A 27,668-nucleotide genomic window follows, 5' to 3' on the forward strand; every position below is an offset into this window, starting at 1 on the left:
TAAAAAATCTAAATTTGAATCTTAATAAATAATTTTTATTTGTTATTAATTAAAAGTGAATTTAAAATTTAAATTTAAAATTTATTTATTTTATATTTTTTAAAAAAATAAATAAACAGATATTTTTAAGGATTAAATATTTAAAAAAATTGTATTTATTTAAACCGATTTAAATAAAGATATTAAACTTAAAAAAATATTTAAACAAATTTAAATATTATAAATATTAAATAAATTCAGATAAAGAAATCTCAAAAATAATAGATATACATTCTGTTAATATCTCTAAATTATTTCAGACTCTAATTTTTTGCGGTTTGGATTATTTTGGATTTGAATCTTTTATGTTTAGGCATTTTCAAGTTTGAGCAAGATTTTAATTCGGATCTGTCAAACAATTTTTTAGATTTTATGAAAAATATAACCATTCTGAAATGTTTTATGAGTTCGTGTTGAGTTTGAGTATTGATTTTCTTTTTCGGGTTTGCACAATTTTTAGATTGGTTGTTTAGTTTTGGGGTTTATCGGGTCCAAGATTATTAAATCGAGTTTGGGTGAAAGTTAGAATTCGGATTTTTATAGCAAAACTTTTGGTTGGAGTTTATTTTAGCACCTCCATTTGATTCCCCAAGTGAAACAAATAAAAACAAAGGCCCAATCTATTGTGTTCCTTTATCAAGGGTAAGTTTGGGCTTCACTTTGTTCAAGCCATCTAGATAACTGATGGCCCGAACCTACCCGAGTCCAATTGAAACTAGATAGCGAAGGGATTTACTGTTTAGTGTCACTCTGCAGTCTGCAGGAGGAAAAAAATTGAATGAAAAAACGAATGCAAAGAAAGTCATCTTATCCAATTGCCAGAACAGCAAGAGTGAACCAGTGGACGAGAGACCAAAGAAAATGGCAATCCTTTGTGCTTCAACCTCAACCATCTTCTCTTCTTCTTCTTCTTCTTCTTCTTCACAGAGACCTTCATTTGCTTCTTTAAGAAAGACTATTCCCAGTAACCAAAGCTCTTTTCTTGGGTTCTTCCCAGTAGTAGCATTATCCAAACCTCCTTCTGTTCGGACAACAACACTCTCTTTCTCTAAAAGGGATTTCAGGGTTTGCTGTCAGGACCTCTGTCTTGTCCCTGAAAACCAACGTTGGATGTTCGAGGAATCCGAGGCTGATGGCCCTGTAAAACCCCTCTCTCTATTTCATTGTCTTTTTTTTCCTGGATTTTCAATGGAAGGTTATTTAAAGTAATTATGACTATTGCAGTGAAGATTTTCATGGTTCTTTTGGTGGAAAAATTTTTTTTTTTTCAAAATTTTATCTGATAATCTGAAAATTGGGATTGGTTTTGGTTTGAACCTTAAACAAGATATACTAAAAGTTTCAGCTTTGAAACTTTGGCCAATATATTCTTCTTGGGTTTTGTAGGATTGGGTAGTTCTTTTTTTTTTTTTAAATAAAATTATTAATTACAGATGATATATATTGAGAATTTCTGTTCTTATGGTGTGGCATAATTTCCCTTCGTTTCTTTGTCTTTTTTTTTTTTCAAAATTATTAATGTGAGATTTTATTCACCTTCTGAAACTTTTAGCTTATGCTATCTGCTTCTCACCGTGTTCTTTGATGACGTTTCTGCTTATCTCCCTACTTGCATACATAATTTGGATCATGTTCTTTTTGTTTGCAGGACATTTGGAACAAAACATGGTATCCCAAAGCTAAAGATCACATTAATACTGAAAAAACATGGTACATTGTTGATGCAACGGACAAAATTCTGGGAAGACTGGCATCAATAATTGCTGTGCATATTCGTGGAAAGAATTTGCCCACTTATACTCCTAGTGTCGATATGGGTGCTTTTGTGATAGTGGTATGTGGTTTTTGGGGTCATTATATTTCTTGTTGTAGACCATGTTTAGGAGTTGTTGTCCTTAAGAGCACTTGTTTGTGTTGTTGTTTGTAATTGGTTAGATGCTGGAAAGTGGTTGGACTACGTAGAAAGTGTTGGTTGCTCTTTGAAATTTACATGTTACAATTTCTTTTTAAAAATCATGATTTTGTGCATTTTGAATCTGATTCCATGTGCAATGGTAAAGCTTTTTGGCCTGATTGCATTTGCTAATAATAATGTAAGTTTATGGATCTTGTTAGAGTTTTGATGTTATATTCATTTACATCGGATAAGTAGTTGAAACATTGAGCAGGGATACCTTGACTGGCTGCTATGATTATAAGGCGTTTGAGGTTTATCAACCTGCTTTAAGTGTATAAGTGATCTTAGGGTAAAGTTGGTTTCTAAGTTGGCAGTTATTATCTTGCTCTATATTAATCTAGATCCATATTGCATTAGAATAGTGAGTTTTGATGACAAAGAGTCTTGTTTGACTTAAGTCGGAACTTATTCCTTTGTATTGGAGTCCTAGCCTGCGTACAAACTACACTTCTATATCAGGCTGCATGCAATCATAGAGTGTGACTGATGGTGATGGATCTAAAGATAGTGTTCGTTATCAAATCTTTGAAAACATAACAAAGTGGCTCTTTGGTAACTTAACTGCCAAAGTTCTTTCATGTTAATAGATCAAGTTTGCATTTTTATTGTACGAACAAATTTTCTCTTGTAGCAACATGTAGCCTTTTGGCATGGATTTGATTGCCTTTTTATTTTGAAAAAGATATGTCTGCTTGAGGGATCATGTTTCAACCGATGGTAATTTGGCAGTTTAGCAGAGGAAGCTTTGATGACGCCACCCGCTTTCTTACAATAGGTTTATTATTTGATATAGAAATCCTAAAAGCGTTTGCTGTTCAATTCAATAGGTAAATGCTGAAAAAGTTGCTGTATCTGGAAAGAAAAGGACCCAGAAGCTCTACAGGAGGCATTCAGGAAGACCAGGTAGCATGAAAGTGGAAACGTTTGACCAGCTGCAGAAGAGAATTCCTGAAAGAATTATTGAGCATGCTGTTCGTGGTATGCTTCCTAAAGGAAGGGTGAGTTCGTTGGTTTTAAACACAAGACTAATATGTAAATATGAGATCAATATATAGATTTAAAATTTACAACCCATATATCAATAATTTAGCTGCTAAATAAAGGGATAATAAAGCCTCATAACCCTTCTGAATTTATATATTGCTGATCAATCTGAAGATTCGTGACTAGTTTTTCTTGTTTGTATGTATGATAGTTATTCTACTGCTAAGCTTTTCACTCAGTTTACACTAATTAGGAATTTTCCAAAAATGACTCTTGCAAGGTCTTAAAGAATGAGAAAAAACTGAATCTGGACTTTCTATGTGCACACCTTGAAGCTAGTTTAATTAATCTCCTGTTGTAATAGCTTTACTAGGGTGGCTTCATGAAATCTGTATGTGTATAAACATCATGTGGTATAATGATAAAATTAACTTGGGGGTTGAGGTGCTCTACAAATTAGCATTACATTCTTAGTAAGGATTGCAAAAAAAGGCTGGTTAAGCATCCGTGATGCCGGAATCTAAAATGTGCAAAGTGCATTTTAATGGTACGGGTCATGTACAGAGTGCCAAGTGCCAACCATTGAGATGAGCCGAAAAGATATGGAAAGCAATTTGGCATAACTAGCAGTTTAATTTGTGAATACAATCTTAATAATTCTTAATACAGTCCAATTGGTAAGGTTTATAAGTGAATATATCAAGGTCAAGCCTTTGATTATGAATGCTTATGTCAGCTTTTGCATGCAATCCGGTGGTTTCATTCTCTTCCAGAAGTTTTTACTTCAGGCAACAATTATGCTGTTTCTTCGAATGCTGCGGCATGATTTTGATTGATTATTGCCTAGCTTTACACTAATATTTGTTTTATTCAGCTCGGTAGAGCATTGTTTAACCACCTAAAGGTTTACAAGGGCCCAGACCATCCGCATGAGGCTCAGAAGCCAATTGAGCTGCCTCTATGGGACAAAAGGGTACAGAAGCAGAGTTAAACCACCTTAAAGCTGGGTCAGGCTTGAGAGATGAAGAGAGAGAGCAGGCAATGGTGCTTTCCACCCTGCTTGCCATTTTCTCATGTCTTTGGTCCTCAGGTTATGACTTTCATTCTTTGGCTCTCATTATGCTACTTTTCTTTTTTCTTCTTTCGATTTTTCTTATGCTTGCTTTTAAGTTGTGGTTTTTTGTTGCTTTTTATTGCCAAATTTGCTATTTTTTGGTTTTTTTTTTTTTGTCTAGGTTGAAAAGACGAAATGGGTTTTGGGTCTGTGGTGGTTGCTAGAATACTGACAATAAGTTATACCCAACTAGCATATGAATTGATTTTTTTTCGGAACAAAAGTGCATGTTAAAAGTCACATTCACAAAACCGTTTACTGATTTTAGACTTGACAACTTGGGTATTATTGTGTCATGTAAAATTCTGATAATTCATATATTTATGTTGTATTTTATATGAAAATTACATTAAATACAAAATACATTTTTTTTGTTAAAGTCATAAATGATTTGTTTTAAAATTTTAAACCGTTTTACTTTTATTGTTTTATATTATTTTCACGTTATATTACTATATCATATTTTAGATTATTAAGTTTGACTATCGCTATTTTGCATTATCACAAGAACAAAAGTGGGGTACATATTCACATATGAGAAGTTAAAATAAAGAGCGAAATTTAAAGCTCTTACCACTTTATCCCATTGGTTGCTGATTGTAGTGATTCTTTTTTACTTTATTTTTTCTTATTTTTAGAAACTACTTTTTTTAGTCGTTCTTCACATCAACAGTAGATTACTCTTCTGGTTTCTTAGTTTGATAGGTTCTTTGCCATCGTTTCCAGCATCAAAGGCTTTGCGATGATTCTTTCACCTTCAGAAAGTTGATGATTTCAATTTAGAAATTTGATTTTAGGTTGTTGGTTCTGAATCTTTCGTACCAGGATTTGGGGGTTTTCATTTTTTTTTCTTTTTGAAAGTTTTTTTTTTCTTATTTGTAAGTAATTAAAAAATTCAAATGAATGCTTTTGAAAAGAATTAATTAAAAGCAAGAAAACTTATGTGGACTAATAAAATTTGCCACCTGTCATTTTAATTTTTCTATGTCATCATTAGTTTCATTTTTAACTAATTAAAATAATACATCATAAAGTTAACAATCACATTATCAAAGTAACACTCACATCAATATTTTTAACAAAAAAATTTAATAAAATTAATAATTGGATTAGAATTATCAAATTAGTTTAATATGAAAACTATATTTAGATGAATTACACTATAAGGGGTTAAATGAGTATAGGGACTTGCAACATAATTTGACCAAAGTTTTTACTTTACTGTAGTATAATACTCGATCCCACAAAAAAATAATGCTTGGCCCTTCTCTAGTAAAATTGCTATTTGGTCTTCCTTTCTCATATTCTTACCTTTGCCTATGTTTATAATTTATTCATTTAATTAACTAACCTTAAAATATTATTCATAATTATTTATTAAATTTAATAAATAAATATAAAATCAAATATGTTCATAAATAGTTTATCGTGTGTTCATATCGTTAATTTTAATATCGACTAGGATAATGAATTTTAACTACTTTCATTTGATAAAGATTTGATTAAACAAAAAATAATATTTTAATAGTTCAATTGGATATAATAAATGGATATGGAGTTATTTAAAAAATTTATGAAAGTACGATGATTTTTATAATTAATTTTAAATAGATAAATGTCTTTTTATATGTAATATTTTATCAATAGACAATTATTTACTGGTTTAATTTGACATTATGTGCTGCTATATTTTCCAAAAAAAAAAAAAAAAAACACATCTTAGAGTAATTTTTGTTTTGGCTAGGATAATAATAATTTTACAATTATACTAAATTGGGAATTGTAATATAAAAGTGGATTTTAATTAATGTTAGTATCAGACTATATATATATATATATATATATATATATATATACATACATATATTTTCATTCTTGACCTTGCTTTAAATTGATTTTTTAATTTCTTTGACTTTCATCGAAGTATCATAAAGAAAAAATGTTAAAAAAAGCCACCAAATAAAATTTAATTAATTATTAATTATTTGACATTTTATTGTAATAAATGAAATTTTTAATTTTATATTTAGGATCAGTTGAATCATTAAACATTTATTTTCATCCAATTGAACCCTTAAACATCTATTTTATCTCAATTGAACCCTTGATTAGATAAAAATGGATGTTAAAGTTTAACCAATTTTCGTCTAATAAAAACTTAATTAATGAAAATAAATGTTTAAAAATTTAATTTGTTATAATAAAATGATAAAAGGTTGAATAATAATTGAATTTTTATTCGACATGTTTAAAAATTTAATTTGTTATAACAAAATGATAGAAGGTTGAATAATAATTGAATTTTTATTCAACAAATTTTTTAATTTTTTAATCTTTTAGTCTATCATAAATTCAGAAATTCTAGCATATCTAAGAGTATATATAATACTCTACCAATATGGTAGAAAGTTCTGTTATTTGTCATTTTATCATTCGGATTTGTTTTCCAACACATCACTTTAATCCTTAGAATTGTTGATGTTATTGTAAGTTGTAACATTTCGTAATACTAGCCTAGAAAAGAACCAATTACACATGATATATAATTGGGTTAATATCGTGAATGACTCTTAAATTATAATGAAATGTTTAATATGGTATATGAACTCTAAAACTCTTTAATGTGATACTTAAACTATAAATATATTAAATAATATGATACTTAGAGGGTTTTTTGTCTATCATGTGTCATCATTTCACGTTTAAAGATGAATATCACATTAGTTAACATATTTATAATTCAGATATCATATTAGAGATTTTTAAGATTCAGGTACCGCATTTAACATTTTACTATAATTTAAAAGGTCGTTCATGAGATTAACCCTATATAAATAATACTTATTATCACATAATTCTTTGGGGTTTATTACATCTTAAAAGGCACCATGTTTTAATAATTTTTGCATCAGCAGTTCATATTGCTCCTGATTTTTCTATATCAACATTTATAAGTGTTAGAAATGATTTTCAAAATAATAAGAAGCCAAGTGAAAAAAAAAACTTGAATTAAGCTTTGGTTAGGGTTAGTCGAATAACATAACAAAGGAAGTCGACAAACAGAGCTTCCATGAAAATAGGGAATAGCTTCTGTTATAAGGTGTCTTTTAGGCAATCGGATGCCCAGTCAGGAAAGCATTTTGTTTTTGAAATGAACTTGGACAGTCAGATGCCTATCAGAGGGCAGTTGATTGCCTCGCTTGTCAAAAAAATGGTCTGTAATGAAAATACAGTAAGACAGTCGGATGCCTGATTATAGCAATTGTCTGCCTTAGTTCAAAAGTTATAAATTTCTGAAATGTGAAAAATTACTTTTCTTGGAATAAGTTTTAATTATTCAAAAAGTGATTTTTCATTTATTAAAGATGAATAATTACATGTGTAATTATTCAGAAATGTGTGTTTTTAATCAAAAGTCACAATTTTAAGATCCATTCTCTATAAATATAGAAATTGATGTGAGTTTATTTGAACATCCAATTTAATTCTAAATTACTTTCTTCTTTCTTCCATTACTTTCTCAATTAAAAGTTGCTTTAGCATTGTTTTTTGCAGAAAATTTTTAAAAGACAATATATTTCTATTTCTACCGTGGAGTGTTTAGTGGTTTGTTATACTAATGCAAAATATAAACAAATAAGGCTTTATTGTATTTTGGAAATGTTTTGATTCATCTTTTTGGCTTATTATAATTAGTTGGGACAAAATAAACTAAGGAAAGTAACATTTGTAGTACGTCCAGAAAGTCATTTCGTTCATGTTTGAAGGTTCATAATTGCTTAACTCTAATTATTCAACAATGAGACTACAAGAAGTTTACAAGACAAGACAATCAAGTATTAACAAGCTGTATCTTATAGCTTTGTATTACATTATTTTTTTAACATTAAGTGATGTGGTTGTCCCCAGAATTCTCACCATCTTTAGCTGCCGTTTCGAGAGAAAGTAGAAAAGGCTTTGGAGGTATTTCAAGGAGTTCAACTTCACTTTCCAGCATCTTCAACACTTTGCTCATTGAAGGACGATTTGTGGGCTTCATCTGTGTGCACCAAAAGGCAACTATCAACATTTTTCTCGGAATTTTGTTTTCACTTTCTGTCACATCTTCAAGCTCCATGTCATCTCCTTGATCAAGTTGATCATAAATCCATGATGGAAGATAAATTTGACTGGAATGTTCTGCAGCTAGATCCAAGTTCTTCCTCTTTCCAACCATTTCAATTAACATCATTCCAAAACTATAAACATCTGCTTTATATGAAATGCCTCCAATGTTTTTGTAAAAAAATTCAGGAGCAATGTATCCTAGTGTACCTCGTACTGCTGTGAGAGAGACGATGCTATCATCCACTGAATACAATTTTGCGAGGCCAAAATCTGAAACTTTTGGGGTAAAGTTCTCATCCAGAAGAATGTTATGTGGCTTGATATCAAAATGTAGAATTTGCATTTCACAACCTCTATGCAAATATTCAATACCTCGAGCCACTTCTAAAGCAATCTCAAACGTTTTTTGTCAATTCAAAGTGTTATTGTCTTTTGAAAATATGATTTTATCTAAAGATCCATTTATCATGAAATCATATACAAGTGCCTGTTTTGATCCCTCCACACAAAATCCAATAAGTCGCACCACATTAACATGATGTATCCTTCCGATAGTTGCAACTTCACTAATGAAATCTTGGCCATCAGCTTTTAATTTGGTTAACAATTTTATTGCAACAAGTTGGCCGCTTCGAAGTTTTCCTTTAAACACAGAGCCATAACCTCCTTGACCTAATTTATGCTTGAAATTTTCTATCATTTTCCTTATTTCAGAATAAGAATATCTTATAGGCATTAGATTGTTTTGACTCTGTAGAAAATTCTCAATAGCATCATCCACCGACAAATGTCTCCTTTTTAATTTGCATATAATAAGTGCAATCAAGCCGCATATACCCAAAAAAGTTCTGAGTAATATAATTCCTGTTTATCAGAAAAAAAAAAAAAAAAACATAAAAAGAAATCAATTAATTCGACAATATACTGTAGAACATATGAATATGCAATTTACTAATAAATTTAATGTGGATATATATATATTTGTTTCGGACAATAAACATCTTAGCATTATAAAAATTCACAACTAAAATAATCAATTAATGTAATTCAACATTATTTAGAATCATTTATAGTGGATTTTCCTTTTATGCAGCTGTTTAATTCTTTATCGGAGCCTCTTTTATGCATTCACATATATTTAAGTATTTGGCTAAAATAATACAAAAATTTCTAAACTTTATCACTTTATTTAGATAAGTTTTATATTTTTAGTGCATCCAAATAAATTTCTAATCTTTGTTTTACACCCTAATAAACCCTTAAATTTTAATTTGTATCCAAATAAATCCTTATCATAATAAAAGCATACTTAGATACAAATCAAAAAGCAAGAGCAAGAGTTTATCTAAGTACAATAAAAATAGAAGAATTTATCTAAATAAAATGATAAATTTTGGGAATTCTTTTAATATTTTAGCTTAAATATTATTTCAGACATGGTAAGTTTAGTTTTTAAATTTTATTAATGATACCAAAAGAATTTTTTTTATTATATTAAATCATATAAATTTTTAAAATATATTTTAAAAAGTACATGTCAACTTTTTATTTTGTAACTCCACCAATAATGTATATTATTAAAACATATTTTAATAATATATACTGTATACTTGAATTTTAAATTCCTCTGCATTAGGATGCCGTATTATATACTTTAACTCTAGAATTTCATAGTAATAGTAATGAAGTAATGGTAGAATTAATTTACCTGTTATTGCAACGCAAAGAGCCTCTATTCCTGCTCAAACATTACCAAAGACCAAAAATATAAGTATTATTAGAGACTAGAAATGCGGAGGCAAATTAATTCCAATAATCAAAATACCAATGAACTCCCAAAAGAATACCTTTATTTGGGTAAGCACCGAAAATACCCTTTAGAGAGGTGCCTCGCAGAAGGAAAGCCAGGTTGTTTTCTATATATAGTGGAATCGCGTACAACAATCCGTAAGCCAACGATCGCAATCTAGAATTAATATTCATTCAACAAATATCATGAAAACAGTTAGTCCTTAATTAGTGTTCAAAATGTTTTAAATTCCTCAATTTAAAATTTTTCTCTAAACAGTAAGTTCATAAACAAATAATTATAGTTCTCATTAGGCTCTACAACGATAAAAATTTGAGAGTCCAATACGAAAATATTAGGTTTAAATTCTGGAAATGATGAGATGGGATTTATGTTTATAAATTTATATAAAGAGTTTAAAAAATCGTTTATAAATAGTCGTCAACTTTTAAAAAGAATATAAAACTAAGAATTTTTAAATTTGGTTATTGTTTATAAATATTTATAATTATTTTGTATAAAAATAGTAATCGCTCTGTTTATTTTCAAAAATTTTCAGTCAAACAAAACTATTGTAAAATTTTATTTTACAATTGTTTTGTTTAACTCAATTTTTTTTTATTTTATAGTTTCGCATGATATCATAAAAAATTAAGGTCAAAATTAGTTAAAGTTAGATATTCAATTGTAATGAAGAGTATACTTTTGATAAGCTAAAAAGGATATCTATTTGTAATTAAAAAATCCTCACACGTTAACAAAGTTCCAATGCCGAGAAGTATCAACACTCCATGAGACGTGGACGCCCATCATCAGATTTTGGTAAATATCAAAAGTAGAGAGGCCAATTATATCATAAAGCATGTACGGAATCGGAACCTGGGCTTCGACTGTGCATGACTGATGGAAATCAGAAAATGCTGTTCTTCCATCCAAAAAATAAAAGAAATTAGTAGGTGGAGTTGGAGAGGGAAAGTGATTGGTGCAACGAGAAGCATCGATGTAAACCCCAGAGTTGTTCATCTTCATCCTGCAATTTACCAGATACATGTCCCTATATGCATGGAGTCCTGAAGTACGGTACTCAGGAATGGAACTATGAGGAATGGAACAATTGTCGTTGACAAGATTCACATCTAGAAGATGAATCGTTTGGGTAACATAAGAGATGTTTTGGACATAGAAATTCCCATATTTCATGGGGAAAATGGTACTTTTATTCTCGCACACTAGCTCAAACCCATTAAAACCACAGCTGCGAGGCTGGGTTTTTAATCTAAAAGGGTAACTGATGTTAACGCCTCCACAGAAATTAGAGACACAATTTTTGTGTATGCCTCGAGCAAGGCAAGCATGGGGGAACAACAGCGATGAAGCAAGGGCCAAGAGGCAAAATAATGGAAGTTTTGGTCTCTGCATCCTGAAGTTTCAGTGGGAGAGAAGGAGATTAAGGGACTCGTTTTAATTAAATTCAGGCAAGCCAATTAGTGAAGAATTCTATTTATCTTCATCTTACATATGGGAAACCACAAGTCTTCCTTTATCAACAAAAAAAATAATAAAAAAAAAAGTCTTCCTTGACTTAAAAAGTCAGTCAACTAATTAAAGCCAAACCATAAAACACTTCAACACTAAGCCAGTCACATCTCGTGGGTATTGATTTTCCACACTATCAATAAATAACCAAAAAAAATCCCACAAACGTCAACAATCATATGAACATTTAAGAATTTAATTCTGATAATTATAAATAAAAAAATCGTGACCCAACCAAAAAAAATATCTTTGTAATTCATCCGTGTAAGCCCGCAGGGTAGGAAGATCACTACAACCCTTCGATAGAATATAAACAAAATTATTTAAAACGATATGTACATAAATTATAAAATAAAAAATTTTATCACAAATTCAAATATTCTAGTGCATGTGTGAGTATACATATAATACTGCCAATTTAGTATGAGAGTTTTGTTATCCCCGGCATGCCCTATAACATTTTTTAAATTCTAGCCCATAAAAGACCCTTTTACACACAATAATATAAATAATACTTAATTATCATATAATTTTTTTTGGGGGTTTATTACATCTCAAAGGGCACCATCTTTTAATAATTTCTACATCACCGAAACATATTGCTCTTGATTTTCGGCTTAAATAAAAAAAATATTGAATTAAAATTAAATAATTCAAAGATTTTAATTCAAAGATTTAATTTTAAGCCTTAATTTTTCTATTGTTTATTTAAATATTTATATCCCAATTTGATCCCACGTATATATAAGATTATTATCTAAACGGGGTTACAAAAATTAAATAATTATGAAATTTAAAAGTAGCATATCAGTATCTGTATATATAATAAAATTTTGAGACAATATTGCATAGCTTAAGTAGTTACTTACAAAATATTCCCAGGACCAAGTGATGTGGTTGTCGTTGAATGCTCACTATCTTTAGCTGCCATTTCGAGAGAAAGTAGAAAAGGCTTGGCAGGCATTTCAAGGAGCCCAACTTCACTTTCGAGCATATCCGGGACTTTGCTCATTGAAGGACGATTTGCGGGCTTCATCTGTATGCACCAAAAGACAACTATCAACATTTTTCTCAGAATTTTATTTTCACTTTCTGTCACATCTTCAAGCTCCATGTCATCTCCTTGATCAATTTGATCATAAATCCATGATGGAAGATAAATTTGACTGGAATGTTCTGCAAATGGATCCAAGTTCTTCCTCCTTCCAACCATTTCAATTAACATCATTCCAAAACTATAAACAAATGCCTCCAATGTTTTTGTAAAAAAACTCAGGAGCAATGTATCCTAGTGTACCTCGTGCAGCTGTGAGAGAGAAGATGCTATCATCCACTGAATACAATTTTGCGAGGCCAAAATCTGAAACTTTTGGAGTAAAGTTCTCATCTAGAAGAATGTTATGTGGCTTGATATCAAAATGTAGAATTTGCATTTCACAACCTCTATGCAAATATTCAATACATCGAATCACTCCCAAAACAATCTCAAACGTTTTTTGCCAATTCAAAATGTTATTATCTGTTGAAAATATAATTTTATCTAAGGATCCATTTATCATGAAAAATAATTTTTGAAAAATATTTACATTTTCTAAATTGACAGAAACTTTTATTATTTGGATGAGTTAATGAAAAATATTTTTTGATGTTTATTTGTTTTTTAAAAATTCTATATTTTTAAATAATATTAATATAACTATTAAAATATTAAAAATTATTTATTATTAAAATATATTAAAATTATTAATAATAATCCATCTTGTGAGCACATTTGTGAGGCTGGCTATTTAATCGAAAAGATATCAAATAGTAATATTTCCACGGAAAGTTGAGCCACAGATGCTTGCGTCTGCCACAGTGCTTGCGTCTCGCGACGCAAGCATCGGGGAATAGAGAGAAAGCAAGGGCAAGGAGGCAAAACAATGGAAGTTTCGGTCTTAGCATCCTAAAATTTCAGAGGAATTGGAGACAAGGATATTAGCAAAGACCAACTAGTTCAGCTCAGGCAAGAAAACAAGCATTTGGAAATTTTCTTATCATCGATAAATTGTGTGGTGCCAACAGCTACTAAGAAAAGTATCAAACTGAGCCTTCATTTTGAAAATTCAGTCAATAAGAATGTGGAAAATTTAACACAAGCCGTTCAAATTACGTAGTAACTTGACACCGGCCAGAAAATTTACTTACGTCGGAGAGGAGTACATCACTTACAAATTTTTTTACTATAATTTTATAATTATTTAATTATAATAAAATGTCATGTAAGAATTATTATTTATAAGTGTAAATTTTATATAAATTTTAAATTATAATAAATTAATTATATTATAATAATTTTAGATAAAATATCTTTATTGAAGGCTTTTAACTTGACAATAGCCAAAATAAAAAAAAAAAATACAACCACGTTAGAGCTTCTTTAAATTGACATCGGCTCAAGTATTATAGGTTATATATATTTAAAAAAAACTTCCAACATGGGTGTATTTGAGAATAATCTTTTATTTTTTTACTTTTAAATTGACTTTTTTATATAAAATTGATCCAAATTCAAGAATGATATAAAAAATTTTGGAAAGACAAGGTATTTCTATTCCTAATAAGAAGTGTTTAGTGGTTTGTCATATTAGTATAAAGTATAAACAAATAAGACTTTATTGTATCTTAGATGCATTTTGGTTCATTTTTTTTGTATACTATAACTAGTTTGGGTGAAATAAATTGTAAGGAAAGTGAAATTTGTAGTATCTCTTGAAGTCATTTCATTTTTGTTTGTAGGTCCATAATTGCTAAACTCCAATTATTCAACAATAGGGCTACAAGAAGTGTACAAATTCACAAGACAATCAAGTATTAACAAGCTGTATCTTATAGCTTTCTATTACATTATTTTTCTAACATTAAGTGATGTGGTTGTCCCCAGAATTCTCACCATCTTCAGTTGCCGTTTCGAGAGAAAGTAGAAAAGGCTTTGGAGGCATTTCAAGGAGTTCAACTTCACTTTCCAGCATCTTCAACACTTTGCTCATTGAAGGACGATTTGTGGGCTTCATCTGTGTGCACCAAAAGGCAACTATCAACATTTTTCTCAGAATCTTGTTTTCACTTTCTGTCACATCTTCAAGCTCCATGTCATCTCCTTGATCAAGTTGATCATAAATCCATGATGGAAGATAAATTTGACTCGAATGTTCTGCAAATGGATCCGAGTTCTTCCTCTTTCCAACCATTTCAATTAACATCATTCCAAAACTATAAACATCTGCTTTATATGAAATGCCTCCAATGTTTTTGTAAAAAAACTCAGGAGCAATGTATCCTAGTGTACCTCGTGCTGCTGTGAGAGAGACGATGCTATCATCCACTGAATACAATTTTGCGAGGCCAAAATCTGAAACTTTTGGAGTAAAGTTCTCATCCAGAAGAATGTTATGTGGCTTGATATCAAAATGTAGAATTTGCATTTCACAACCTCTATGCAAATATTCAATACCTCGAGCCACTCCCAAAGCAATCTCAAACGTTCTTTGCCAATTTAAAGTGTTATTGTCTGTTGAAAATATGATTTTATCTAAGGATCCATTTATCATGAAATCATATACAAGTGCCTGTTTTGATCCCTCCACACAAAATCCAATAAGTCGTACCACATTAACATGATGTATCCTTCCAATAGTTGCAACTTCACTAATGAAATCTTGGCCATCAGCTTTTAATTTGGTTAACAATTTTATTGCAACAAGTTGGCCGCTTCGAAGTTTTCCTTTAAACACAGAGCCATAACCTCCTTGACCTAATTTATGCTTGAAATTTTCTGTCATTTTCCTTATTTCAGAATAAGAATATCTTATAGGCATTAGATTGTTTTGACTCTGTAGAAAATTCTCAATAGCATCATCCACCGACAAATGTCTCCTTTTTAATTTGCATATAATAAGTGCAATCAAGCCACATATACCCAAAAAAGTTCTGAGTAATATAATTCCTGTTTATCAGAAAAAAAAAAAAAAAACGTAAAAAGAAATCAATTAATTCGGCAATATACCGTAGAACATATGAATATGCCATTTACTAATAAATTTAATGTGGATATATATATTTGTTTCGGACAATAAACATCTTAGCATTATAAAAATTCACAACTAAAATAATCAATTAATGTAATTCAACATTATTTAGAATCATTTATAGTGGATTTTCCTTTTATGCAGCTGTTTAATTCTTTATGGGAGCCTCTTTTATGCATTCACATATATTTAAGTATTAGGCTAAAATAATACAAAAATTTCTAAACTTTATCACTTTATTTAGAAAAGTTCTATATTTTTAGTGCATCCAAATAAATTTATAATCTTTATTTTACACCCTAATAAACCCTGAAATTTTAATTTGTACCCAAATAAATCCTTATCATAATAAAAGCATACTTAGATACAAATAAAAAAGCATGAGTTTGTCTAAGTACAATAAAAATAGAAGAATTTATCTAAATAAAATGATAAAATTTGGGAATTCTTTTAATATTTTAGCTTAAATATTATTTCAGACATGGTAAGTTGAGTTTTTAAATTTTATTAATGATATCAAAAGAATTATTTTTTATTATATTAAATTATATAAATTTTAAAAATATATTTTAAACAGTACATGTCAACTTTTTGTTTTGTAACTCCACCAATAATGTATATTATTAAAACATATTTTAATAACATATACTGTATACTTGAATTTTAAATTCCTCTGCATTAGGATGCCGTAGTATATACTTTAACTCTAGAATTTCATAGTAATAGGAATGAAGTAATGGTAGAATTAATTTACCTGTTATTGCAACGCAAAGAGCCTCTATTCCTGCTCAAACATTACCAAAGACCAAAAATATAAGTATTATTAGATACTAGAAATGCGGAGGCAAATTAATTCCAATAATCAAAATACCAATGAACTCCCAAAAGAATACCTTTATTTGGGTAAGCAACGAAAAAACCCTTTAGTGAGGTGCCTTGCAGAAAGAAAGCCAGGTTGTTTTCTATATATAGTGGAATCGCGTACAACAATCCGTAAGCCAACGATTGCAATCTAGAATTAATATTCATTCAACAAATATCATCAAAACAGTTAGTCCTTAATTAGTGTTCAAAATGTTTTAAATTCCTCAATTTAAAATTTTTCTCTAAACAGTAAATTCATAAACAAATAATTATAGTTCTCATTAGGCTCTACAACGATAAAAATTTGAGAGTCCAATACCAAAATATTAGGTTTAAATTCTGGAAATGATGAGATGAGATTTATGTTTATAAATTTATATAAAGAGTTTAAAAAATCGTTTATAAATAGTCGTCAACTTTTAAAAATAATTAAAAACTAAGAATTTTTAAATTTGGTTATTGTTTATAAATATTTATAATTATTTTGTATAAAAATAGTAATCGCTCTCTTTATTTTCAAAAATTTTCAGTCAAACAAAACTATTGTAAAATTTTATTTTACAATTGTTTTGTTTAACTCAATTTTTTTTTATTTTATAGTTTCCCATGATATCATAAAAAATTAAGGTCAAAATTAGTTAAAGTTAGATATTCAATTGTAATGAAGAGTATATTTTTGATAAGCTAAAAAGGATATCTATTTGTAATTAAAAAATCCTCACACGTTAACAAAGTTCCAATGCCGGGAAGTATCAACAATCCATGAGAGGTGGAAGCCCATCATCAGCTTTTTGTAAATATCAAAAGTAGAGAGGCCCGTTATATTAGGAAGCATGATCGGAACCTGGGCTTCGACTGTGCATGACTGATTGAAATTAGACGGAGCTGTTTCTCCATCCAAAAAATAAAAGAAATTAGTAGGTGGAGTTGGAGAGGGAGAGTGATTGGTGCAACGAGAAGCACCGATGTAAACCCCAGAGTTGTTCATCTTCATCCTGCAATTTACCAGATACATGTCCCTATATCCATAGAGTCCTGAAGTACGGTACTCATGAATGAAACTATGAGGAATGGAACTATGAGGAATGGAACAATTGTCGTTGACAAGATTCACATCTAGAAGATGAATCGTTTGGTCAACATAAGAGATGTTTTGGACATAGAAATTCCCATATTTCATGGGGAAAATGGTACGGTTATTCTCGCACACTAGCTCAAACCCATTAAAACCACAGCTGCGAGGCTGGGTTTTTAATCTAAAAGGGTAACTGATGTTAACGCTTCCACAGAGATTAGAGACACAATTTTTGTGTATGCCTCGAGCAAGGCAAGCATGGGGGAACAACAGCGATGAAGCAAGGGCCAAGAGGCAAAATAATGGAAGTTTTGGTTTCTGCATCCTGAAGTTTCAGTGGGAGAGAAGGAGATTAAGGGACTCGTTTTAATTAAATTCAGGCAAGCCAATTAGTGAAGAATTCTATTTATCTTCATCTTACATATGGGAAACCAAGTCTTCCTTTATCAACAAAAATAATAATAAAAAAAAAAGTCTTCCTTGACTTAAACAGTCAGTCAACTAATTAAAGCCAAACCATAAAACACTTCAACACTAAGCCAGTCACATCTCGTGGGTATTGATTTTCCACACTATCAATAAATAACCAAAAAAATATCCCACAAACGTCAACAATCAAATGATCATTTAAGAATTAAATTCTGATAATTATAAATAAAAAAATCGTGACCCAACCAAAAAAAATATCTTTGTAATTCATCCGTGTAGGGAGATCACTACAACCCTTCGATAGAATATAAACAAAATTATTTAAAACGATATGTACATAAATTATAAAATAAAAAATTTTATCACAAATTCAAATATTCTAGTGCATGTGTGAGTATACATATAATACTGCCAATTTAGTATGAGAGTTTTGTTATTCCCGGCATGCCCTATAACATTTTTTAAATTCTAGCCCATAAAAGACCCTTTTACACACAATAATATAAATAATACTTAATTATCATATAATTTTGGGGGTTTATTACATCTCAAAGGGCACCATGTTTTAATAATTTCTACATCACCGAAACATATTGCTCTTGATTTTTGGCTTAAATAAAAAAAAATCTTGAATTAAAATTAAATAATTCAAAGATTTTAATTCAAAGATTTAATTTTAAGCCTTAATTTTTCTATTGTTTATTTAAATATTTATATCCCAATTTGATCCCACGTATATATAAGATTATTATATAAACGGGGTTACAAAAATTAAATAATTATGAAATTTAAAAGTAGCATATCAGTATCTGTATATATAATAAAATTTTGAGACAATATTGCATAACTTAAGTAGTTACTTACAAAATATTCCCAGCACCAAGTGATGTGGTTGTCGTTGAATGCTCACGATCTTTAGTTGCCATTTCGAGAGAAAGTAGAAAAGGCTTGGCAGGCATTTCAAGGAGCCCAACTTCACTTTCGAGCATATCCGGGACTTTGCTCGTTGAAGGACGATTTGCGGGCTTCATCTGTATGCACCAAAAGACAACTATCAACATTTTTCTCATAATTTTGTTTTCACTTTCTGTCACATATCCAACCTCTATGTCATCTCCTTGATCAAGTTGATCATAAATCCATAATGGAAAATAAATTTGACTGGAATGTTCTGCAAATGGATTCATGTTCTTCCTCCTTCCCACCATTTCAATTAACATCATTCCAAAACTACAAACATCTGTTTTACATGAAATGCCTCCAAGGTTTTTATAAAACAACTCAGGAGCAATGTATCCTAGTGTACCTCGTGCTGCTGTGAGAGAGACGATGCTGTCATCCACTGAATACAATTTTGCGAGGACAAAATCTGAAACTTTGAAAGTAAAGTTCTCATCCAGAAGAATGTTATGTGGCTTGATATCAAAATGTAGAATTTGCATTTCACAACCTCTATGCAAATATTCAATACCTCGAGCCCCTCCTAAAGCAATCTCAAACGTTCTTTGCCAATTCAAAGTGTTGTTGTCTGTTGAAAATATGATTTTATCTAAGGATCCATTTATCATGAAATCATATACAAGTGCCTGTTTTGATCCCTCCACACAAAATCCAATAAGTCGCACCACATTAACATGATGTATCCTTCCAATAGTTGCAACTTCACTAATGAAATCTTGGCCATCAGCTTTTAATTTGGCTAACAATTTTATTGCAACAAGTTAGCCGCTTCGAAGTTTTCCTTTAAACACAGAGCCATAACCTCCTCGACCTAATTTAGGTTTATTTTGTTTCGTAAAAAATAACTTTCAAAAAATAATTTTTAAAAAATATTTATATTTTTTAAATTGACAGAAATTTTTATTATTTGAATGAATTAATGAAAAATATTTTTTTATGTCTATTGTTTTTTAAAAATTTTATTTTTTTAAATAATATTAATATAACTATTAAAATATTAAAAATTATTTATTATTAAAATATATTAAAATTATTAATAATAATCCATCTTGTGAGCACATTTGTGAGGCTGGCTATTTAATCGGAAAGGATATCAAATAGTAATATTTCCACGGAAAGTTGAGCCACAGTGCTTGGGTCTCGCGACGCAAGCATCAGGGAATAGAGAGAAAGCAAAGGCAAGGAGGCAAAACAATGGAAGTTTCGGTCTTAGCATCCTAAAATTTCAGAGGAATTGGAGACAAGGATGTTAGCAAAGACCAACGAGTTCAGCTCAGGCAAGAAAACAAGCATTTGGAAAATTTCTTATCATCGATAAATTGTGTGGTGCCAACAGCTACTAAGAAAAGTATCAAACTGAGCCTTCATTTTGAAAAGTCAGTCAATAAGAATGTGGAAAATTTAACACAAGCCGTTCAAATTACGTATTAACTTTACACCGGCCAAAAAATTTACTTACGTCGGAGAGGAGTACATCGCTTACAAATTTTTTTATTATAATTTTATAATTATTTAATTATAATAAAATGTCACGTAAGAATTATTATTTATAAGTGTAAATTTTATATAAATTTTAAATTATAATAAATTAATTATATTATAATAATTTTAGATAAAAGATCTTTATTGAAGGCTTTTTAACTTGACAACAGCAAAAAAAAAATACAACCATGTTAGAGTTTCTTAAAATTGACATCGGCTCAAGTATCTATTTTATAGGTTATATACAATTTTAAAAAAATTCCAACGTGGGTGTATTTGAGAATAATCTTTTATTTTTTATTTTTAAATTGATTTTTTAATATAAAATTGATCTAAATTTAAGGATGATATAAAAACTTATCTATATTAAATTTTAAATATTAAAATTATTGAATGTAATTACTAAAAATAATTATATAAAACAAATTAAATTAAACTCAAAATTTCAATTTTTTCTCGATCACTCAAGTATCATGGCTAGATTGAAGACCACGTTATTACATTTGAAATCTACCACTCAAATAAAGGCAATCATTCTATGACTGAAAAGTCAGTCAACTAAAGCAAAAAGTGTAAAACCGACAAGCTATGATCAATTTCGACGACAAAAAGATCAAAAAGATCTTTAGATGGTTTTCTTCGTATTTGGTAATGCAGGCAGCAAGAAGCAAGCAAGAAACAAGAAAATCCGTGTTCAACTTGACAACTTAACCGAGAGAAAAGAAGTCTGTGCAATTCATCTGGACAACTGACAAAAATAAAGAAATTGCAAATACTTTTTCTATCATAAATATTTGCATCACTTCACAGCTATTTACATCGTGCTGGAAATCTCTTTTCACAGCATAAAAGCCTTATATTTACGTTCAGTTGGCTTCATGCTTGAGTTTCTAACATGTGCTTATATTTTTTGTGAGAACCTTTTAGAATTTGAGTTTCAATGTGGAGGAGTGAAAACCCTGAAGCTTTTTAATGAGTAAATTACTTTCCATTTGTTATTTGGTTGTGTTGTTGTGGCTTTTCCTGTGGCTTGATTAGATAGTGATAATGCTGTTTTAATTTTTGGTTTTAGAAAATGAGGCCCCCTTGGGTGGCGGTGGTAATGGACTATGGAATAAAATTCCTGTATTAGTTTCTTGAAATGGAATAAATCGAATATAATGTTTTATCTTTTTTGTAATTTTTTTTATTTCATTTATAAGATTTCAGTTATTTACATATATTACAAAGGTTCATTAAATGATCATTTTCAAAGTAATTAACAAGTTAATATATAAGGAATTTGACAAATATATTACCAATCAAAAAATCTAGTTTCATCAACTTGAGTCCATTCTAGTTCTATATATAATTTTACATATTTATAACAAAGGTGTCCCATTAATTAAACCTAATTATCAAGTGCATCATTAATATATTAATGTAATTTGAGTTTGATTCATAATTATTTATATTAATCAATAGTACATATGAATTTAGATTTAAAATATTAAATTTAAATAACATTAAATATAAATTATATTTATTGACAGTTAATTAAATTTATAAATATCATAATTAAATTCACAAATAATTAGATTTTGATTCATATAATTTAAAATAAACATAAAAATATTAATAAATAAATTTTTCGTGTGCAAAATGAGTGGTCAAGCCACTTACAATCTTAGGGCTCTAGGCCTTACTACGCTTAATAGGTCTTTCGTGCATTAAATAAACCAAATTTACTAGAGGGTCATTTAACACATATTATTATCACCTTGACTAAAAACCCAATTAGCCAATAATCAACACAAAAGTTTGCCTTTTTGAAGATATATTAAACTCTACACTCCCAACCTCTATTAATAAATTGTTGATACTGATAAATAACATGGTAAAAATGATTTTTGCATGAGTAGAGCTTAGTCTTTTTAACTGTCAACAAAAAATCTTAGTCAATAACCACTCGCCTAAAACCTTTCTTACAAGCTAACTTTAGTCCCATCTGGATTGCATACAATTCGGCCTTAAACACCGAATCATATCTAATTTTTTTAACAAACTCAAATATCTAATAACCATCTGAATCTCGAGCAATGCCTCCTATATCCAAATCGCCTGGATTAGAAGAAGCAGCACTATCTACATTAATTTTAACAAAAATAGATGAAGTAGGTTTCCAAGCAATAAGTGAGACTTACTTAGCATAAGTAACTCCTTTGATCTCATGGAAAGCAAACAATTTCCTAGCCCTATCTCCGACAATATTAGCAGCATAAACAGGTAAAGAAAATCATTGTTCAAATATGCATATAGTCTTCCATTTCCAAATATTTCAGCAACCAAACATGAACAAAATCAGTCAAGGAATTCCATCGTGCACAATATTACTCCTGGCAAGATTAAATATGATCCAATCATGTACGGACAAAGAAAGAAAACGTTTCAAAGTAGAGCCTCGAATCCAATAATTCCATAACATATTTGAGAACTTGCAATCTCTAAGTAAATGAAATTACGATTGAATCTGGGTCTGACATCTTAAACAAGAGGCTGAATTTGACATCCTTTTAGCCATACATGCCTCCCTTGTTAGGGTCCCGTTATGCTTTACTAACCACAAAAATATTTTATATGAGGAGGCACATCCAATTCTCATTATTTTAATCAATTAATATTGGGCTGAAGATCAGCCAAAAACAACTTGTAAGCCCTAAGATCCTGAAAAAAAAACCATCCGAAGTTGCAGACCAAAACAATTGGTCTTCCCTATCATAAAACAATAAAAACACACCTAACTGATCTTTAATCGACTCTGGTATATCCCAATCTTGCTCCAATCCCAGTCCTCATTTGAATTCACAAACTGACACACTGCAATTCATTTATACTTAACAGAACTCGGTTGCATGTTATCTTGAGAGGCTGATCACTCAATTATTTATCACTCTAAAAAAGGTATGGTTCCCATTAAATACAAGTTTCCTGGACCCTTGCATTACCAACGCCTTACTCGAAAGACTACTTCTCTAAGAATACTAAAAATTTAATAAATTATCTTGGATTAGATTCATTAATTCCATTAATTGGAAATCCTACCACCTATATTTTGTAATCCACTCGAGGCAATCCAATTAAAGTCCCGCAACTAAAGTTTCGCAATTAAAGACATGGAATCACTTTACTTGATCAAGTGTTGACTAATTTCCCTTTAATCTTAATATAATGCTAAGATATTGATAGTAGGGATAGCAATGGATCTGATTAAGATAGATTTTTTTTATCTTAAACTTAATTTGATATTATATAAAATCATATCTGATTCAACTCGATTTAAAATTAATAAAATATTATTTTTTAAGATAAATATAAAATTAAATAAATATTATATATAAATATTAAATTAAATAAATAATTTAAAAAATAATTTATATATACATATCAAGTTAGAGTCAAGATGAATTTATCTAAACTTTAATTTGATTTTTTATTATTATTATTTAATTTGATTCAACATAAAATTTAAAATCAGGATCGAATCGAAATTGGTAAGAGATAGAATGGATTGTTGTCTCTAATTATGGTCAAATCATTAGATTATGCATTTATTATTTTATTTCAGAACATGTTCGACAAAGGACTTATGAATTGTGTTATAATTACTCAAATTATTATGTGATACTATTGTACTAAAAGTAGCCCACCCCGTGGATTTTGTTTTTCACATAATAATAATATTATTATTGATTAAATTTTTATTATTTTGAATATATTTATAATTATTTTAATATAAAAATAATAAAATATATAAAATTATTATAAAATTATTAAAATTAATATATAGTATTTTATATATTATGATTATAGTTTTTCGTTAATTTTTATACTATATTTTGAGGTTATATTTTTTTAATCATTTAATAAAAAAGGTATATTTTTCAATTTATTGTAGATTATAAATTTTTTTGAAAAATATTTAAAATAAAATAAAGAAAAAAAGTAACTTAATTTTTTTATTATGTCTTTTTATATTTATATTTATTATATTATATTTTAAAATTTTATTTTACTTTATTATAAATAAAAATGATAAAAACTAAAAACCCATAAAAAAAACACACCAATTACAAGCACACGTCAAACGAATATTCACATTATACCTAATTTGGACTTTGATTGGGATAAAAAAAAAAAAAAAAGAGTCAAATTACTTAAAGTGAAACGGACTTCCATTACCGTGGGACAAATGCTAAGTTGCTAACATCTTGACCGGATGAGTTACGTATTCCACTTTTTCTTCTATATCTCTAAATGCATGATAATTTATCTATGAATAGAAGGCCATATGAAAAAAAATAATTATCAAGATAGTTTAGTCTTTTTCAAGTAAAAATAAAGGGGAACTTTTCTTTTATAAATATTGATATGTAACAATCTAAAGTAGTATTGGCCAAAAAAATGAGAAAAAAATAGTGAAATTACAATCTAAATATATTAAAATTATATTTGATGTATAAGATTGTAGACATCAATTTGTCTAGAAATAATAAATAAATACGAAATATAAATACAAAATATGAAATACAAAAAAAAAAACCAAAATAATACAAAATACAAAAAAAAAAAGAACTGAACAGAAAAATTGAGGATGGCAGTGGTGTCGTCCCCGGTACCACTGTCACCAGACCCTTCATCCCACCCTTCTGATCACTATACCCTACCCTCCACCTCTTTAATTACTCATCCCATTGACAAAATGACAAATAAGACAAAAACAAATAAAAGAGACATGGGGCTCGTGCTTACACCCTATGCTGAGCTCCATGCCTTTCCCTCAAGCATACGCACGGCCGGAGCTCTATAAATAGAGCTTCTAGTCAAACCAAAATAAAGACAAAAAAAAGGGGGAGAGACACTGCAAAAACGAAAGAAAAAAAACACAAAAAAAATACATAGTCCTCCCCGTAGGGAGGAACCCAGTGCCAAGCTTCCTGCTCGAAGAAGAAAAAAAAAAGAGGGTCAGTTTAAAAAAAAAAGGGGGTCAGAATACAAAAAAAAAATAGTCTCACCAAAACTTCACCAGTAGACCTAGAGAAGTGGAGACTCTTTTTGGTGAAAAGGACCTCAGATCTGAACTCAGGAGGTCGAGGGAAACATTTTGGTGTTTTCTAAGAATTTTTCGACCACGGCCAACGGCGACCGGTGACCGACGAAAGGCAACGGCAACGGCGAAGTAACTGTCGGTCGGCCATCTTCGTTTGGCCGAAGAAAAAAAAAGAGAGAGAGAAGAAAAGCTTTTTTTGTCTGAAAAACAAAGGAAATCAGTAAAATTTTTTTTTTTTAACTTTTATATAAGCTGTCAATAGCCAAAACGACGTCGTTTCAATAAACGCCCAAAACGGCGTCGTTTTAGCCTCTGAGGATCCACGCGTCGACCCGTGACCCGACCTAAGGTCCGCGTACCTGACCCAACAACCCGTTTCTTCTTCAGCCCTTGATCGGTCCATCTGAACCGGATCAGACCAAACTGAACTACGCTCGAACCGTTAAGCCACCCAGACCAAGTTGAACTGTCGAACCGAACAGCGCGTTGACCGGACCGTTGACCATTTCGGTTCAGGTAAAAAATTTTTTTTTGAATTTTTTATATATTATTTTATTAATATTTATGCATATTAAAATATTTATATTTGTTAGATTAAATGATGAAATATGTGGTTAAATTTTTTTTATAATTTTGTTAATTTTTAAAATAAACTTTAAAAACAAAATAATATAAAAATAAATTTAATAATAATACTAAACTAATAAAAAATATAGGAAAAGAAAATTTTTATCCGACGATGAGATTCAAAGGTATTCCGAGTAGTGATGCCTACGAAATCTCTAGGTGAGAAGATTTTTTTAAAATACTACTAGCGTATTGGAGTATTTATAAAAAATTTTCAATACAGTAAAAATTTTCTTTTTTTTAAATAATAAAAAAAATTGATTAATAAATTAAAAATATAAGTAATAAAAATAAGAAGAAAAGAAATTTAGTCTAATGATGGGATTCTAAAAGTATTTCGAGTAGAGATGCTTTAAGAAATCTCTAGGTGAAAAGATTTTTTGTAAAATATTACCAACGTATTGAAATATTTATAGAAAATCTTCAATATAATTAAATTCTTTTTTCTTCAAAATTTCAATTTTAAATAAGAATATTAATAAAATAATTAATAAATTTTCTAACAAAAGAGAATAAAATGTATGCATAAACATAGTAACATTTTGCATTGAATGCATGACATTTTTTTTACGAAAAGTAAATTTGAGCCTCCGAGGATGAGATTCTAAGGTATTTCGAGAAGCGATGCCTAAGAATCTCTAGGTGAGAAAAAGTTCTTCTAATGTTACCAACGTACTGGAACATTTTAAGAATTATTTCAATAAAAAAGTTTTAATTTATTTTTCTCGAGAATAAATTTTTTTTTATAAAATAAAAATCAAGAAAATTATTTTTCGAACACCGAAAATTGGACTATTTTTATCAAAATCAAAGGATAACACGTTGTTAATTGGTACCATTTTTAACTGGCATTGTGGGAGTGCTAATCCTTCCCCACGTGTAACTGACTTCCGAACCCAAATTGTTTCGCAAACCGTAAAATTATCTTTTTTAATAAATTTTAATTAATTTTAAAACTTTATTAAAAGGATATGTTTTAATAGGTGGCCAATCGCACCTAGCCAAAAAAGATTGGTGGCGACTCCGTTATTTTTTTATTTCATTTCTAAATTTATCGGGCAGATACAAAATTGTTACGACAGCTTGACGACTCCACTGGGGAAATGGATGCCTTTTGTTTTCGAGATTCAGGCCAAAATTAACTACTTGTTATCTTCAAATTTTGATTTAAACAGTCTTAATCAATTTCTTAGATTTTTATTTTTCATTTTCAATAAAAAGGTTAAAAAGGTAAAAAAACAAAAAACAAAACAAAACAAATCGAAAATAAAAAGCAAAAAAAAATTCACACACATTTCTTTTACTATGCCTCTTATGTTTTATTTTTTTTGTATATATTACTCTCAATAAATTAGGATATAATTGCACACAATGGCACGATGCATCTCATACATGAGCTCTATACCCGGGCTTCATCCTTTATAGGAGGAAGTAAAGTACCTATGCTCTCGTGAGGTGATAACCTCTGCAATGGCAAGTGAAATACTTTCACTCAAATTGAACCCTTTCTATTCGTAGCCTGTACTGGGTGAGGATCGGGGTGCCTTACTAG

The 27,668-nt window shown here is 29.5% G+C and overlaps 2 protein-coding genes and 4 pseudogenes across 3 annotated transcripts; 1 reads left to right on the top strand and 5 right to left on the bottom strand.

Moving 5' to 3' along the window:
- Positions 1-263: 263 nt before the first annotated feature.
- Positions 264-4,049, top strand: LOC149511635 (large ribosomal subunit protein uL13c-like; annotated as a pseudogene). The gene is made up of 4 exons (XR_016333684.1): positions 264-1,179; positions 1,688-1,873; positions 2,824-2,994; positions 3,855-4,049. The product of XR_016333684.1 is annotated as a large ribosomal subunit protein uL13c-like (transcript).
- A 27-nt stretch (positions 4,050-4,076) lies between these two features.
- On the bottom strand, positions 4,077-11,501 carry LOC149511636 (LEAF RUST 10 DISEASE-RESISTANCE LOCUS RECEPTOR-LIKE PROTEIN KINASE-like 2.4). The gene is made up of 4 exons (XM_089754492.1): positions 10,742-11,501; positions 10,049-10,167; positions 9,910-9,939; positions 4,077-9,065 (listed from the first exon to the last, which is right to left on the bottom strand). Exons 1-4 carry the CDS (start codon positions 11,407-11,409, stop codon positions 8,611-8,613), a joined length of 1,272 nt encoding a protein of 423 aa, XP_089610618.1. The 5' UTR covers positions 11,410-11,501; the 3' UTR covers positions 4,077-8,610.
- Positions 7,981-8,544, bottom strand: LOC149511637 (rust resistance kinase Lr10 pseudogene; annotated as a pseudogene).
- Positions 11,502-12,391: 890 nt separating the features above from the next.
- LOC111276315 (rust resistance kinase Lr10 pseudogene) lies at positions 12,392-13,085 on the bottom strand (annotated as a pseudogene).
- Positions 13,086-14,286: 1,201 nt separating this feature from the next.
- Positions 14,287-17,912, bottom strand: LOC111276316 (LEAF RUST 10 DISEASE-RESISTANCE LOCUS RECEPTOR-LIKE PROTEIN KINASE-like 2.4). The gene is made up of 4 exons (XM_089754549.1): positions 17,180-17,912; positions 16,487-16,605; positions 16,348-16,377; positions 14,287-15,511 (listed from the first exon to the last, which is right to left on the bottom strand). The coding sequence occupies exons 1-4, from the start codon at positions 17,854-17,856 to the stop codon at positions 14,427-14,429; spliced, it is 1,911 nt and encodes a 636-aa protein (XP_089610675.1). The 5' UTR covers positions 17,857-17,912; the 3' UTR covers positions 14,287-14,426.
- Positions 17,913-18,821: 909 nt separating this feature from the next.
- On the bottom strand, positions 18,822-19,699 carry LOC111276311 (rust resistance kinase Lr10 pseudogene; annotated as a pseudogene).
- Positions 19,700-27,668: the final 7,969 nt, after the last annotated feature.

This window comes from Durio zibethinus, chromosome 25 (assembly GCF_047325235.1).
Source record: "Durio zibethinus cultivar Kanyao isolate XHJ-2024 chromosome 25, ASM4732523v1, whole genome shotgun sequence".
Classification (NCBI taxonomy): domain Eukaryota; kingdom Viridiplantae; phylum Streptophyta; class Magnoliopsida; order Malvales; family Malvaceae; genus Durio; species Durio zibethinus.

What these genes read in the sequence shown, in the direction of transcription:
- LOC149511636 (XM_089754492.1), bottom strand. Translation starts at nt 11,409, where the DNA reads ATGCAGAGACCAAAACTTCCATTATTTTGCCTCTTGGCCCTTGCTTCA. An exon ending in CATTGGAACTTTGTTAACGT is followed by an intron (nt 10,168 to 10,741) that starts GTGAGGATTTTT and finishes TATTAATTCTAG; the next exon opens with ATTGCGATCGTTGGCTTACG. An exon ending in CGGTGCTTACCCAAATAAAG is followed by an intron (nt 9,940 to 10,048) that starts GTATTCTTTTGG and finishes ATGTTTGAGCAG; the next exon opens with GAATAGAGGCTCTTTGCGTT.
- LOC111276316 (XM_089754549.1), bottom strand. Translation starts at nt 17,856, where the DNA reads ATGCAGAAACCAAAACTTCCATTATTTTGCCTCTTGGCCCTTGCTTCA. An exon ending in CATTGGAACTTTGTTAACGT is followed by an intron (nt 16,606 to 17,179) that starts GTGAGGATTTTT and finishes TATTAATTCTAG; the next exon opens with ATTGCAATCGTTGGCTTACG. An exon ending in CGTTGCTTACCCAAATAAAG is followed by an intron (nt 16,378 to 16,486) that starts GTATTCTTTTGG and finishes ATGTTTGAGCAG; the next exon opens with GAATAGAGGCTCTTTGCGTT.